The 17,384-nt window shown below is 30.9% G+C and overlaps 1 protein-coding gene and 1 pseudogene across 2 annotated transcripts; one reads left to right on the top strand and one right to left on the bottom strand.

Moving 5' to 3' along the window:
• The first annotated feature begins 11 nt into the window (after positions 1-11).
• On the top strand, positions 12-15,694 carry LOC111641780 (gastrula zinc finger protein XlCGF46.1-like). Of its 2 annotated transcripts, none has more exons than XM_023387996.1 (5): positions 12-157; positions 2,034-2,118; positions 7,098-7,240; positions 12,505-12,568; positions 13,415-15,694. In XM_023387996.1, exons 4-5 carry the CDS (start codon positions 12,556-12,558, stop codon positions 14,998-15,000), a joined length of 1,599 nt encoding a protein of 532 aa, XP_023243764.1. In that variant the 5' UTR covers positions 12-157; positions 2,034-2,118; positions 7,098-7,240; positions 12,505-12,555; the 3' UTR covers positions 15,001-15,694. The 2 variants fall into 2 exon arrangements, with proteins under 2 accessions (XP_023243764.1, XP_023243765.1); XM_023387997.1 differs by having other exon boundaries at positions 12,394-12,568.
• LOC111641777 lies at positions 3,329-6,349 on the bottom strand (annotated as a pseudogene).
• Positions 15,695-17,384: the final 1,690 nt, after the last annotated feature.

Genomic DNA, 17,384 nt, shown 5'->3' with positions numbered 1-17,384 from the left:
TACAGATATCAAGAAAGAAGAAGTAAAAGAGAATTATGATATAAAACATGGTATAAAATCAGAATGTAAAGTTGTTTTGAAAAAATTGAAATTTGAAGTAAAGAGAGAAGATTGTAAAGAAGTTGTTCATCTCCCAGATGATAATGAAAACGTATTAGTAAGTAATACAAATTTCAAAATATTTTACACATTTTTAATGAAATTTTAATATTTATTTAGATTTGTGAGCAGTTGAAAACGTAGCTCAATGACAGTAATATAAAATTATGCTTTAAATTTATGTGTTTTTTGCATTTTGCATTAAAGATAAAAATATGTATTATAAAAAAAACTCTAACGAAGAGATGCGTAAGTTTCCCGATTCTTAAGAAATTGTATTTAAAAAATAACTTTTATATTATTAATCAATTGAAATAAATATTACAGATGTAACGAAATTTTAAGATTTCGTTATATAAACACTTTCTATACTTTTATTATTGTAAAATGACATAATGCTTAATTTTGAAGGTAGAGATAAGTTTTATAATCAAGTGTAGACTCTAACAAGAAAGAAAATCTTTATTAAGTCTGATCCACACTCGAGATATTACACGTGATTATCCTTTTCTCTTTATTTTTCGACGTTTCTTTTCCTAAATTTAGCATCAACGCTCTTTATACACAAGATATCCTGCCAAAGTTTGTTTCTTAATCTTCAATTTATTCTGAGATATTAATTCTACATAATAATAGTTTGATAGTATCTACTTTTTATCTATAAATTTATATTTCATATATGTGTAGTTGGAGTTTAGTGCATTATATTTGTAAAATCAATGATATTTAGGCTGTATGAGGTTAAAATGTATTCGGGACTTTTAAGTCCTGTCATGCCTAAGCAGTAGTAGAACTCGACTAGAGATCTGCATTTTCGATCAAGTCTTTTGGAGATTCACGATGATCGAGAGATTGATTATCACAAAATAAGAAACCTGAAGTTATCTCTCATAGAAAATATCAAGCAACGAGTTGCGTAACATTTCCGGCAAAAAAACTACAAAATTGTGTGTGGCACCATCTGTTAGGAAATTTTATTCATAAAACATTTCATATTATTAGTTGTTATAAAATGGCAAAAAGCTTAATTTTCAGATTAAAGATAAATTGTATTTTTAAAAATTTTAATATGTAATAATAAGTAAAATTTTTGTATTTTTAAACATTTGTTTGGGTTGAGGAAGTCTTAAAACTTAGATTTCCAATAACTGATGGTCAAATTTCACAGGATTTTTATACTTTCGGTTGTTACATGCATTACATGACACGAAAGTAAGAGAAGGGCAAAAAAGAAAAGACAATCAACGAGAATATATTTATTGTGACATCCTCACAATGCCGGGCTGCAATTTTTCATTATATTATTCTTTTATTTAATTTAAAATATTCCTTTCACCTGAAATTAGTAATGGCTTTCTTGTACGTTATACTTTTCCTGTTTATAAGAGTTGTGACGTTTACGTATCTAACTTCTTTCAGAGGACACTTTCTGAATTGTAATAACTTCACTTCTGATCTGCATCGGAAGTTCTTGTATAGAAGAATTTTCGACATAGCGTTTCTAAGCATATGTGGTTTCGGCTTTTAGCTATCTAACTCTGTTGTCGAGATTAAGAAAAAACTGTCAAACAGTCGTGCAGACTAAGGATCGTGGGTATTTATAAGTCTTTTGAAATTGCACCCCGATTCTTAATAAACTATAATTTACACATTCATATAGTATCAGATTGATTTCATTGGGCAAGAGGTACCGATAAACTGTATACGTATATCTACTGAAAACCTGAATTCACGTTTGGAATTCAAAATTTTCCTCTGAAACGTGTTAAATAGATGATAGGAACTACTATAAAAAGAAAAGTAGAAACTAGGCTATATTTTTTTAAAAATATTTAGTAAGCGTATTTTTATGCTCTATTTTAAATAATTATACATGTGTTTTTCTATAAAGATGAATCTGTCTAATAATATTACGTAATATTTTATTATTTCAGATAAATATTAAAAAAGAACCAATTTCTACTAACAACACAAACGCATCCACTATTTGGAATCATTCTGGTTATAAAATCGAAAGAGGTAAAAGGCTTAATGCTTTTAATACTATGAAAGTTTTTTGTAGTGATAAGAATAATTCGTAATACATACATTTATATTCATATAAATGGGTATGATAACATTTGAAAAACGTTGCGAATACGTCGTGTATAATGCATAAGGAAATAAATAGAATTTAGTATTATCAATTATGTACAGTACATTTAATTTAGTTCAGAGATTTAAAATTGAATTCAATTGATCAGAATCTTACAACAGAGAAAAGTCCAATTTAGATGTTTTAGATTTTAATGAAACCAGCAATTATTTATTATGACATCGTCACAATGGCGGGCTGCAATTTTAATCATATTTTTAATGTATATAATTTAAAATATATGCTTTTTATCTCAAATTAGTAGTGGCTTGCCTCTGTGCATTATACTTTTCATATAACAATGCAGTTGTGCCGGTCTTTAACTGTTTTTAGGAGAAAAGATTTTAATTGAAATAATATGAGTTTCGATCTTCTTCAAAAGTTTGTACACAGTTAATAGGGGTCTCCTGTTCCTACTCTCTTCATATTACCTAGTCTTGTCTTTTATCTGCGTCCGTTCTCGAGATTAAGAAAGAACTGACACACAGAAAGAAGACAGTGAGAATTTATAAGTCTTTAATTTTTTCAGATTACAGATCAAATATATGAATAAATTCGAAATTTTTAAAAATAAATGTCGAAGAAGTCTGTTTGTATTTATTTTATTGTTTTTATTAATATATGTCTATGATATTCTGAAAATAGTGGGTTCTCCATTAATGGGTGCACAGACTCGGATGTATTGTTACTTCTAACAGGCTCTAAGTTTTTAAAGTACTAATTTTATGTATCTATAAATAAAACTCATCTGTACTTTTAAAATTCAGCTTTTTATTGCATATACATTTATGAATTATATATGAAACGAAGTGTGAGGAGTGACGCAGATACGTAACGCATTGTACAGTGCATCGTACATATGTCTAAATTTTCAGACAAAGTTATCATCGTCGACAAATAGAATTTTGTAATTTTATTTGTCGACGTATTTTATATTTTTGTGCTAATAGATGGTTAGAATGTCCAGAAATGGGAAAACACAGGAATATCGAACTTTAGTTAACATAACTTCTTTGTAATATGTTACAACTTCTCTCTGGCCCTCACAGTCCTTGAAGGACTTTGGCCTCATCCAGGATTTTCACCTATTTCTCTCTATCTTGAGTCTTCAGCCTTCTTTCTGCAGCAGCTCACACTCATCCCTCTCAAATCAGCCTTCACATCTTCATCCCATCTTTTTCGTGGTCTCTCTCTCAACCTTCTCCCCTCTGGTCTTTCTCTATACACTTGATACACCTTTCTCTCCGGGTCCATTTTTCCAAATGCCCAATCCATCGAAATCTCCCTCTTTTGATTTCTGTCACAATATCAGAATTTTTATATAAATCTTCAAGTTCCTTATTTCTTCTTATTCTCCACTTTCCTCCCTCTTGTACTGGACCATATATTTTTTCAAAATCTTCCTCTCAAATCGTCTCAACTGCTCTTCATGTTTACTTGTCAGTGTCCAAGCCTTGGAGCCATACATGATTACTGGTCTTATAATAGTTTTATGTATATTGATCTTATTTCAGTTCGATATTTCTTTAGATGTTAGAATTCGTCTTAAAATATAATAGCTTCTATTTCCTGCTGTCACTCTTGCCTTAATTTCTTCATTAATTCCGTTATTTTCTGTTAGCTGAGTTCCTAAGTATTGAAATTTATTTTCCTGTTCAAGTTTATGGTCTTTTTTATATGTAGAATTTGTCTTCTTGACCCCTGACAATCTTTTCTAATTAACTTAATATATTTTGTTTTTTCATCATTAACTGTTATACCTTTATCTATCGCTACTTTATCCATTATTTTAAATGCCTCTTCGATTACCTCTTTAGATTTTCTTAATATAACTACAGTATATCATCCTCAAATGCTAAGCACTGTAAATGTTTCTTAAAAATCGTTCCTCCTGCATCTACATCCATTTCCTCATATAGGCCACTTTTCTCATTACCACTTCTAATACTAAGTTAAATAAAACTGTAGAAAGTGCATATCCCTGTTTGAGTCCTTTCTTTATTACAAATGCTCTTGACATGTCCCTGGATCTTAACTCTGCCTTCCGTCTTCTCTAAAGTTAACTTTGTTACATTTATAAGTTTTTGAGGTATTCCCAATTCCTGGAGACTCTCCCAAACTTTTCTCTTCTAATACTATCATAAGCTTTTTTAAAGTCGATAAAATGTTGGTGTATCTCAATATTATACTCGTAGCATTTCTCCAGAATTAACCTTATTGTGGAGATTTGATCTATAGTTGATCTGTTATTACGAAAACCGCACTGATAATCTCCCACTATATTTTCCATGTATACTGCTAACCTCTTTGCTAATATTTTTGAAAAAGTTTTATAAACTACATTCAATAAAGTAATTCCTCTGTAGTTATCACAATCTAGCGTGTCTCCTTTTTTGTGTATTGGGCATATTAATCCTCTACTCCAACCTTGTGATATCTGTTCACTTTTCCAGATTTTCTTAACGAGTTTGCCTATCTCTAGTTCCAATTTCCCACCGCCTGCTTTTAACATTTCCGATACTATTCCATTCTCCCCAGGAGCCTTGTTGTTTTTCAGAGTTGTTATTGCCTATCTAAATTCGCTTCGTCTTGGATAGTCACATCCCCCATTTTCACATTCTACTCCTTTTTCCTCAGAATCTACCTCTGGCTCTAGTGCTTCTTCGTCTATTTTTGTTTCCGTTTGACCCTCTGTAGATTCTACTCCAGTGTTTAATAGTACTTCAAAATATTCAGCCCAACTATCTAGAATTTCACTTTTCTCACCAATTAATTCTCCTTCTTTTCCTTTACAGAAACCAATTTTTGGTTTAAACCCTTTCTTCTCTTCTCTAACCTCCATATAGAATTTTCTTATTTCATTAGTTCTTCCATTTCTTTTAGCTTTGCATCTAGCCATTCTCTCTTTTTCTTCCTACACATTCTAGATGCCAGCTTTCTCTCTTTTTTGAAGTCTTCAGTATTATTTCCAGACTCATTTTGAGTCATCTTTAACCTCTCATTTCTTCATTCTTCTAATGCATCTCTACAATCCATATCAAACCAACTATTTCTCCCTTTTTTTTCTACTATTTCCAAGTACTTCTGCTGCAGTTGCGATGACACTTGATCTTATATCTTCCCACCGTTTTTCAATGTTTCATGGTCTCTGTCTCCTTTACTTTGCCTTCATCAAGTTTTTTTTTTTTTCAAAAACCTGTTGATATTTAATTTTAATTTCTTTCTGTTTTACAGATTTGACTTCATATCTTATAGCACTTTTTACCCTTCCACTTCTTGGCTTGATTGATATTTTTTCTATAGTTTGCCCTCACCAAGTAGTTATCTGTACTACAACCAGCCCCTCTGTAAGATCTTGCATCTTTAATATCAGTAGAATGCCTTTTATCGATAAGTATATAGTCTATTTGGTATACAGTATTACTATCCGGTGAAATCCATGTACCTAAATATATTCTTTTATGAGGAAACACTTGTTGCAACCACCATATTATGTCCTGAAGCTAGGTCCACTACTCGTTTACCATTGTTGTTACTATTTTCATGAATGCTATTTCTCCCGATGACTCCTTGATACATTTCTTCTCTTCCTACCTTAGCATTCCAATTCCCAGTATTAGTTTAACATCATGTTTTCGTACTATCCCTAGGACTTCCTCTAATTGATATAAAATTCATCCTTTACGTCTTCCCTCTTGTCTTCCATCATGAAAAAATCTTTCCTTTACACGCATGATGATTATCCTTTCATTAATGCATTGATAATTTGAATAAAATATTGCAGCTCCTTTTTAACCATAAATCCAGTTCTCAATTGGCCATTTACACAGCTTCTATGAATTATTAAGTATTTATCTCCCTCAAATATATCACTGTCTTTCCAACGTATTTCTTGAATAGCAGCAATTGCTATATTATATCTTTCTAGTTCTCTGTGAAGACCTTGAAATTGGCCAATCCTAAATAAACTTCTAACGTTCCAAGTACGATACCTATTGCTAAGACATTTTTCATCGTCTTTTTCATCCTATTTTCCCTTTTACTTCTGTTTCTTCTATTTACAAAAATCATTTCGCCGTCTATCTCACTGTTCTTTCCGTTCCTTACGTCATCCATTTTAGAGCTGTACAGAGAATTTCTTGTTTGTGTTTAATTAACATAACTTCTTTGTGATATGTTACAACAACTACGAGAATAAATTGTAAAGTGTAATAATTATAAATTTCTAATTGAAAATTTTTAAATTCGTGATTATTTAACTCTTTAACTAAGTTTTTCTTTCTCGGCTGTTATACATAACAGAAGGGAAATCAGTCAGAAAATAATCCTCACGAACATTTTTACATTTAACTTCTCGACGTTTTAAGCTGTCTTAAGTTTAAAAAGTTAAGACAGCTTAAAACGTCGAGAAGTTAAAAAAATTCGAGGATATTTTGTATGCATAAATGCCAGCGTGTGTGGAGGGCGACGATGATTTTCTTCAACCTTTTTAAAGTTTAAGAATTATTGTGCTTGTTGTCGAAAAATATTATAGTGAAAAAATATAGAAATATTTTAAACAAAATATCATAAGAGATGGAGCAACACGTAATTTTGAATGTTTCACGAAAGGTTATGCACTCGTCGCCGGTCAATTTAATAACGAAAAGAACTTTCTAATCATACTTATTATAATTTGTATCACACATTACACCAATTCGTCGTGACTGAAGGCTAGTTTTCGGCTTGTAATCAGAAATAAATGGTGTAGTGAAACATGTAATTTAATATTGTGATGCTAAGTAATGAAAATATGCTGTTTTATTTTATATTTCACGTTTTTCTTAGAACATTTTTTTACAAAAATTTGTAAATTTCACTACAGAAATTAAGAAAGAAGTAAAAGAGAATTGGGATGTAAAACACGGTATAAAATCAGAATGTAAAGTTGATTTGAAAAAATTGAAGATTGAAGTAAAGACTGAAGATTATAAAGATGTTCTTCCAGATGATGATGAACGCGTTTTGGTAAGTAATACAAATTTCGAAATACTTTACAGTGAAACTTTAATATTAACTTAGCTTTCTAAATGGTTGAAAACGTGGATCAATATCAGTAATGAATATTATGCTTTGAATTTAGGTGCATTCTGTATTAAATAAAAAATATGTAGTATATGAGAAAAAAAAATCTAGCAACGAGTTGCGTAAGTTTTCTGGCTGTTAAGAAATTTTATTTAAAAGTAACTTTGATATTATTAATTACACTATTAATTTACATATATTCACTTGTATTTATTAAGTTTTTAACTTAACCTTAAATATAATTCTTGTAGACATGTGTGAACTTATTAATAAATAAAATACTTTTAAACTGAAGAAAATGTCATATTAATAGATTATACTCAGTGTAAAAGTATTTTATTAAATTATTACTTATCTAATATAAAAAATTCTAGCAACGAGTTGCGTAAGTTTTCCGATAAAGCTTTATAATTTTGTGTGGCGCCATCTGTTATGAGATTTTACTTTATTAATTATTGCAAAATGGAACTTAATTTTGAGGGTAGAAATCAGTTTTATTAAAAAATTTCAAATGCTAATAACGAGTAAAACTTTCATTAAGCCCACTCGATATATGAAAAGTGATCCCCTTCTATATTTTCACTTCTTTACCCTTAAATAATTATCAAAGCTTCAACTCATCTAGTACACAAACCTCCCTGCAAAATTTCAGAAATTTTCGACAGAAAGCACAGGAGTTATTAATTAAGTTTCAAAAAGGAAAAAAGAAAATCGTACCCCCAACTCACACACACTAATATCCGTACATAGAGAAACCCCCAATTTTTTTTTATTTTCTCGATGTTTCAAGACCCCCCCGAGTCCAAACACTGTAAAAATTTTGGGAGGGGTTATTTTTTTTCGATCGCCATAAATTTATTCTGTCACACATAACAACCGGGAAAATAAATGTAACATGTACTCTAACAAGTGTAAAGTCATAAGATCTGTGTTAATAACCAAAATATACAATTACATATTTCATACACATAAAATTAGGACTTCTTAAATAAAATGACTTGTAACAACAAAATAATTTATTGTAAATAGCTCGGGAGGATTTAAAATGAAAATAATTAATTAAGAAAATANAAAAAATAATATTTATATTATTAATTATAATAAATAAATAAAATTGTTTGTGGCACCATGTGTTATATAAACTTTCTATAATTTTAACTATTATAAAATGAAGAAATGCTTAATTTTAATGGTAGAAATGCATTTCACAAACGATTGTAGATGCTAACAACAAATAGAAATATCATGAAGTCTGATCCCACTAGAAATTTTAGACGAGACCATCATCTATCTCTTCACCCCTCAATGTTTTATTACCAAAAGTTAATAGCATTAATGCACCTTATATACACTACTAAATTTAGTCTCTTAATGTTTAATTCATTCTGAAACATTAGGCTAAATAGACAACAAAATACATGTCCACGCACACATATTCACGGATTTTTTGCCATATTTTTTGGATGTAAAGGATCTCAAAATCTGAAGATTTGCGAAAATTGATCACATTTCAATACTTCATCATGTATATATTGTTAGAAATGTTTTGTATGAATATATGCATACAAAACATTCCTAAAAGTAAGAAGCGAATTTAAACATAAGTTCATATATATAGGCTAAATTATACTGTTTCAAACTTTCTCAATTTGTAGTTTATTGTTTATTGTTTGTTTCAAACTTTCTCAGTTTGTAGTTTGTTGTTTATTCTATAATTTATCGTGCATTTTAGTGCACGATAAATAAGAGAATAAACAATGAGTTTTTTTTCAGAGTTATTGGTCAGGTCCACAATGGATGCGGCCACATGTTGAGAAAGGTTGCCCGACATACAGGCGTACCTAAGATTTACGAAACCCTAGGCAAAATTTACTTTGAGGCCAATTGCAACGATGATAGCACAAAATACCAGATTTATTTATTTTTCTAATACTGTGAAATACTGCAATTACATAAACAGACATTACAACAAATTAATAAACACTGCAATTTCTAATTTTATCTAGTTTAAGTAGCAGTTGATTACAAATAAATAATAGAGAGGTTGCGACCGAAGTTTTCATCGTTAAAACGTGAACGTCGAGAGTCGCCATCTTGAAATTTTACAAGTTTGAAAATGTCGTTTGGAACGTCAAACGTGACGAGTAGAAGTTGGGCTTAAACGTTCCTTTTTCTCTGTTTTGGGTTAAATTTACGACGTATGTTATTAAAATAATGATTGTTTAAGCATTTATGAATAACATTGTAAAGAAACAGACGATTTTAATGCAGAAATGTTTTAATTATTAACTATTTTTGCAAGTAATGTAAAGTGCCTGTACAATTTTTATATATTTCTGTCAAGAAAATGATGGCGTGAAAACAGCAAAACACATTGCAATTTTTCTACTGTTATATAGTACGGTAGAAGACGCGACGCTAATTAAAGTAAAAAATAATTATTAAATATTTGTTTAATATTTTAAAATAATCTAATTTGTTAATTTCGTTCGTTGGTGACCTTAAATGTTTCTGCCGTTTTTCGACAATATCGCATGAATCAGTGCGCTTTGTCAACGTTGGCGCAACTTGTTTTACTTGAAGTTGAAACGTCAAACGTGTTCTTCTACTTGACGTACAAGTTTAAAGTTAATACTTCGGCTCCAACCTCTGTAATATAATAAAATGAGCAAAACAGTTTTACAAATTAACAACGAATTGTGAAATTGAATAGGAGTAAAAATCATTTTTTACAGAACTACTCTCCTGGCTTTTACTGAGTTAAATTACTTTAAAAGTAACGTAGATCTCTAGCACAGTGAGCCTACTTCATTAGTAGTAGAGAGGTTGCGGCGCGAGTTCAAACGTTACTTGTACAGTACATGGCAAGCAGAAGTACACGGTTTACGTTTTAACTCCAAGAAAAAAATCGTTGCGGCGCACGTTCACAACATCACGTGATTCAGTGAACGTCAGGCATTGACTCACGGGAAATTTGTTTAAAGAAATGGCGGATACATTTAATTAACGTTGAGAGTTACCAGCGAAGGTAAATACACAAAATGAAGTATTTTAAATCATTTATAAGATGTTTAATAACACTAAATAATTATTTTTAATTAGCGTGGTGTCTCCTACCGTACGATACCTCATACCTTTGTCCAGGAAAGTAGTTGCTTATGTAAATTCGAAAAATTAATTTTTAGAAAATTTACAAACGTGTTACGCTGTTGATAATAGAAGATGCCATGGAAGAACAAACCTACCTTAAGATAAGCTATTATGAAGGCAAATATATGTAAATTCTATAGGCACTTCGAACCACTTGATAAAAAATTGAATAATTAAATAATTTTTGGATTAAAATTGTCTGCTTCTTTACAATATTATTTATAACTGCTCAAATGATCATTATTTTAATAAAATAGGTCATAATTTTAACCCCAAATACAAAAAATGAAGTTTAAACACATCTTTTACTCGCCCTGCAAGACGTAGCTAACACCATTATCGACCGTCTAGAATTGTCAGATAGCAGCGCTCGACCATTCGCCGTTTACGTTTTGGGCTGAATACGACGACCGCAACTTCTCTAATATATACAAACATTGCTAAACTTGATATATAACATAACTAAACACCAACCGTATGCCGAAAATCTATCGTGCTAGTTTAAGGCTAATTACTAAATGAATTACGTAACCAATTTGGCTCTAAATGTAAGCGTTAGGCGCCATCTCTTTTTAACATTAATAATTATAAATAAATTAATTAATTTAAATAATTTAGAACCGCTGGGAGAAAAAATCGGCCCAGAGCGGGACTCGAACCCACAACTCCTGCTTACCGTGCAGATGCGTTGCCAGTTACGCTATCCGGACCTCCGATCCGATCTCCTCTTCCAGCGTATAACTATGTAACCATCGACGGTTATTACAATGCCGGCTGGGGACACATTCAGTGCCCACGTCCTACTCCTATAAGGCACTCAACCGGCCATCGCAAGCCCCGGCAAGGCGTAATATATATAAACATCGCTAAACCCGATGTAATATAGCTAATCACCAAACATATGCCGTAAATCCATCGGGCTAGTTTTAAGGCTAATTACTAAATAAATTACGTAATTAATTTGGCACTAGAGGTAAGCGTTAGGCGCCATCTCTTATTAATATTAATAATTATAAATAAATTAATTAATTTAAATAATTTAGAACCGCTGGGAGAAAAAATCGGCCCGGAGCGGGACTCGAACCCACAACTCCTGCTTACCGGGCCGATTTTTTCTCCCAGCGGTTCTAAATTATTTAAATTAATTAATTTATTTATAATTATTAATGTTAATAAGAGATGGCGCCTAACGCTTACATCTAGAGCCAAATTGGTTACGTAATTCATTTAGTAATTAGCCTTAAACTAGCCCGATAGATTTTCGGCATACGGTTGGTGTTCTCTAATATCTTTTTTCAATGGACAAGATGGAAAGTGAATAGTCTTGCTGTTTATTTTGTAAATTTCCCCAAAAGACTAAATAATTTCTAGAAAATTTTTAAAACAATTAATTTTAATGCAGTTTTCTAATATGTTGCTTATATATGAAATCACAAAATACGGATTTCTAATTTGTAATTGTGTAATGATTTTCGTATTACTTTTTCGGTTTTCATATATAACAAAAGTAAAGTAGTGACGATCGGTCGAAAAATGACTTTCCATGATTTTTATATTTCTAAATTTAGAATTCCGTCAAACGTCAAAAAAACATCTTGGGTTTTATCTGTATGTATGAATGTTAGTGTGTGGGAGCCACGATTTTGTTCACCCTGTTTGAAACTTAATAACTTCTGTTCTTGTCGAATATTTCTGAAATTTTGCTGGAAAGTTTTATTATTAGGGAAATTGAAGCTATTAAATTTTTCTGGTTAAAAATCAAGAGGGTGGGAAGATAATGGGGATTCTTGTGTATCTTTAGTAGAATCGGACTTAATCATGATTTTACTCATTATTCGTATTTAACTTTTTTATATAAAACTCATCCCTACGTACAAAATTCAATTCTTTGCCTTTCTAAAATAGTTAAAAAGATCGTATTTTATTTAAAAAACGTTTTATTACAGACAACACCACCAAAGTTTTAAAACGTTGCCGGAAAAGTTGAACAGCTCGTTACTGGTTTATATCATAAGTGATTATTAGTGTTTGTCATGTATTATTTGTGTATTGTTTAGCCTGTCAACAGTGAATACTTCACTCCAAACGAAAAATTTAACGAGGATGAAATGAACATCCAAAGTAAGTAACATGTTTACTTAATTCAAACTTTTTATATTAGTACTATTCACAGGGTAGTTGAAGAACTGATTTCAAGATTCAACTATCAAACATTTAACTGGTATTAGATATTTCAGAATTATACGTAACCTCCTACAACGTATAAATATAACTTTTGTAGTTAATAAAAATGTTTTGAATGATCAGAATTACTAAATAACAATTCACGAGATGAGTTGTGATATAATGATTCAAGTTATCTGTTTTGTTCATGGATCTGTAAAATAATGAAGAAAATGTATTGGATCGAAGTAAACGTGGGCTATATAACTAATTTAATAACATAAATAAGTGAATATATCTAACGTGTTTTCTAAAACGTTGTTAATATTCTTGACAAACGTTGTACAGATCTACTGGACATACGCTAAAATTATTCAAAAAATCTGAAGAATAAACCGATCTTGCCTTTCTACTTAAAATCCATAAACTTTTGCTGTGGTACTTTTTTTACACTAATGATTTCTTCTCTTTAAAAGAACACGATTTCTTCCACGTTTCTGTTCCAACCACTGGAAGAAACTACATAAGTTTAATAAATATAAACAGTTAAAGTGAAACAGTTTAATTTTTTACAGTTATTTAAAAGTCCGCTAAAGAACTAAAGCTGATTCAATCAGTTCGTGATTGTAAAGTGTAAAATGTTTTACTTTTAGTGCAAGCAACAAATGATGCCTTGCTTTTAAATGAAAAACAGGTTTACTTTACCAATTATATAATTACAACACTAATAATTTAACATTGAAGCTATGTTATGTTTGTTGAAATATAACAGGTAATTTATTATGTTATTTTTTAAACTTTCAGTTGAGGAGGAAGAGGAAATTAAGGAATACGATATCCAGCAGAATTCAGAAATAGAAAAACAATTTAAATATAATATTAAAATAAGCAAATACGTTTCTTCCAGTAGGAAATGCAATAAAATTCACGACAAGATTAAAAGGAAATACTTCAAGGTTATGTTTGCATCTTATTCTAGAAAAGAATTTACGTGTGATTTATGTCAACAGACTTTTACAAATAAGAGAATATTGCAAACACATCTGTTCTGTCATATTGGAAAAAAACCATTTTGCTGCACAACCTGCAATAAGAAGTTTTTGTGGCAATTTCTTTTGCGAAGACACATGAAAAAACACAAAACTGGAAATCAAAATAAAAACTCTCATAGGAATGTACGTTTGCAGCCACCTGGAATTCGAGTGAAGTCATCTCTAAGAAATGATAAAAAATCTAATATCAAGACCAAAAACGTGTATTGCGACATTTGTGGTAAGCTCATTCGATTTGGTAAGAAGGGTTTGGAAAGACACAAGAAAATACACAGAACTCATGCCTGCAAAATATGTGGAAAAGAATTTAAGTCGAATTGCATGTTGTTACGCCATGGAGCACGACATAGTGAAGATCGTCCTTTCAAATGCGATATTTGTAATAAGGGTTTTAAGTTGAGAAGACTATTAAGAAGGCATGAAAAAAATCATAGTGAAGAACGTCCTTTCAAATGCGATATTTGTAATAAGGGTTTCAGACGAAAAGAGGAACTAAAATTGCATAAAGAAACTCACAATGAAGAACGTCCTTTTAAATGCGATATTTGTGATAAGGATTTTAAACGGAAACTGGCACTAAAATTGCATAAAGTAACTCATAGTGAAGAATGTCCTTTCAAATGCGAAATTTGTAATAAGGGGCTTAAAAGCAATGCGCGACTAAAAAGACATAAAGAAACTCATAGTGAAGAACGTCCTTTCAAATGCGATATTTGTAATAAGGGTTACAAATGGAAAGGGCAACTGAAACTCCATCAATTTAATCATAGTGAAGAACGTCCTTTTAAATGCAATAGTTGTAATAAGGGTTTTAAACTAAAAGTTCAACTAAAAAGGCATCAAGTAACTCATAGTGAAGAACGTCCTTTCAAATGCGATATTTGTAATAAGGGTTTCCAACGGAAAGAGCAGCTAAAAAGCCATGGATATAATCATAGTGAAGAACGTCCTTTCAAATGCGATAGTTGTAATAAGGGTTTCATACGGAAAGAGCAACTAAAAAGGCATCAATTAACTCATAGTGAAGAACGTCCTTTCAAATGCGATATTTGTAATAAGGGTTTCCAACGGAAAGAGCAGCTAAAAAGCCATGGATATAATCATAGTGAAGAACGTCCTTTCAAATGCGATATTTGTAATAAGGGTTTCCAACGGAAAGAGCAGCTAAAAAACCATGGATATAATCATAGTGAAGAACGTCCTTTCAAATGCGATATTTGTAATAAAGGTTTTAAACGGAAAGACCGACTTAAAAATCATCAAACAAGTCACAGTGAAGAACGTAAGTATTCTTTTCGGGTATGTAGCAAAAGGTTTAAAACAAAAAAAAATGTTTGATAGCTCATAAAATCGTTTATAATGAGAAATTCAACCATTTTTATGATATATGTAACAAATATTTTAAAACAAAACAGTATTTGGCATCACGAAATAGTTAATAATCAATTTGACCATACTTCTTAAGTACGTTATTAAAGTTTTAAATGCAGTTGTAGTTTAAAACGGCATATTTTTATACACAGCAATGAATACTAATATTTTTGTCATATGTGTAACAAATATTTTAAGACAATAGGTTTCTTGGGACAGCGTAAAATTATTCATATCGATACAATAATGTATGTTTGTGACATGTAGAAAATGTTATAACAATACAACTGTTTTAAACCAGACATTGTAATATTAAACGTAAAAGAAAGGAAGTTTGTATACAATATTTGTAACAAGCTATTAAAATTAAATACACAAAACGTTCGAAAATTCTCATCGGAAAGTGTAATATGTGTAATAGAAATAGACGATGAAGACACTCTTTCTTTACGGTTGTGAAATGTGTAACAAAGGTTTTTATATTAAAAGATTTTTATTAAGCCATCAACTCGTTTATCAGAATCATTCGTAATTTAGAGGCGATTATAAAAGGAAATTTAAAACAGAAAGTAAACTGAAATTGCATTTAAAATTTACTTGTTTAGAAATACACCTCAATTACCTTATCAACGTAATATATGTGAAAGGACTTTTACGTGTAAAGAGGTTATAGAGAAGCATATGACTATTTTTTATATTCAGATTCATATTGTGACGTTTGTAAAAAGAAATTTACAACAGTCGAATTCCGAATTCATGAAAAGTCTGTTTATATGCCCAATCGCTATTTGTTTATCTTTTATATTCCAGTTACAAATATTTGAAATTAGGAATAATATCAATCTAAAAGAATAAATTTAAGGCAAACATTCGTGACGTCAGGTAGACACGACCGCATAAGAATCCGATAATAGTGTCCTTTAAGCGATTTTGGCACAGTTGTGCGTTTTGCTTAGTTTAAATTTATCAGTGACTTTAAAATGGATAACATAAAGGTCGTAGAGAGTTTTCAGTCTGTGTATCTTTAGTCTGTGCCTTCATTTATATATTTATAATATACTGAAAATTCTCCCGCCAAGCATGTCGGAATATGTTTTATCAGAAAATAAAGATTGAAGAATTGAGATGACCTTCAAGTTGAGCTTGACGTTGTAATCCTCAGCCATTCACAATGCCATACTTACTCTATGTTGCGTAAGTCGAGTTCACTGCTCTTGGTGATGTCGGTTGTTATTCTTTTAGATGTAGAATTTATCTCACCAATTTTTCTCTTACGCTTACCCTCAAAGAAAATAGCGAGTGTTTTTAATTCCATTTTGATAAAACAAAGATGAATTTTATGTAGAGTGGCCATCACCAAATGCCTAAAAGAGAGTACACTGTTGGAGGTAACCCGCGCGAACCGTGTTGACTCCCGTGCTTTTCATTCTTTATACACAGATGTATAAATAAAATACGGAAAAATAAATGTATGAAATGTTCAATAATCAGCGATATTATTATTTAAACGACGAAAACCGTACATGACGTAACAAATGTAAAGAATGTAAGAAATAATGAGAAAGAAAACAAAAATACAGTTCAGTGGGTGATCGGTTAATTAATTTAACGAATATAATCCATTCCAAGACTGTTCATTATCTGAATTGTTCGTTAACCGATTATCGATTTACCGTAGGTTTTCATGGGAATTTGATTAATTCGTTCTGAAGACTTGAAAAAATTTAAAAAATATATACTTTCTTACTACGTTAATTTATATGTAATAATAAAAATACATTTATACACAGTCTTGCATTTTTATTATTAAGTTATGTTTTTTTCATTTGTGAGGGTTAAAGAATCTGTCTAATGTCCATTGCTTTTTTCTCTTTAGGATTTTTCAAAAATAATTAATAGCATTGTAACTGTAGAGATCCCCAAGTTTGTTAACCTGGACCTGCTTTGGATGCCATTCTAAAACCGTTGTTCTGACATCCTCCCACTTCTCCAAAAGATCTTTAATAGCATATATCGGCGTTAATCCTCTTTTTCAGAAGAAAACATATCTCGCCGCGTTTCTTGGCGTTCTTCTGTCGTCAGATCCGTTTTAGGTTTCATTATTATCTCTTCAGCGTTCTTTATTTCTCAAATGTGAGTTTTTTTACTTCTTTAGCTGCTTGAGTCTTCTTCATTATACTGTATTTTTCTTAGATAAGATTGAACTGCGGCCTACTGTAGACCTGTTCAAGCCATACTGCCCAGCAACATCAGACATCATCTGGCCATACTCTACTTTGCTAGTATACTCTCACCTTTCAAAAATAAAAACCGATGCAAAACATAACGAGTGCCCGCCCTACAGTCTCGTG

The sequence above is a fragment of the Centruroides sculpturatus genome, unplaced genomic scaffold (assembly GCF_000671375.1).
Source record: "Centruroides sculpturatus isolate CEXI.00-Female unplaced genomic scaffold, Cexi_2.0 scaffold1460, whole genome shotgun sequence".
Lineage (NCBI taxonomy): Eukaryota > Metazoa > Arthropoda > Arachnida > Scorpiones > Buthidae > Centruroides > Centruroides sculpturatus.
Note: the sequence above shows the minus strand (reverse complement) of the source record. Positions and strands in the feature narration are given on the sequence as shown.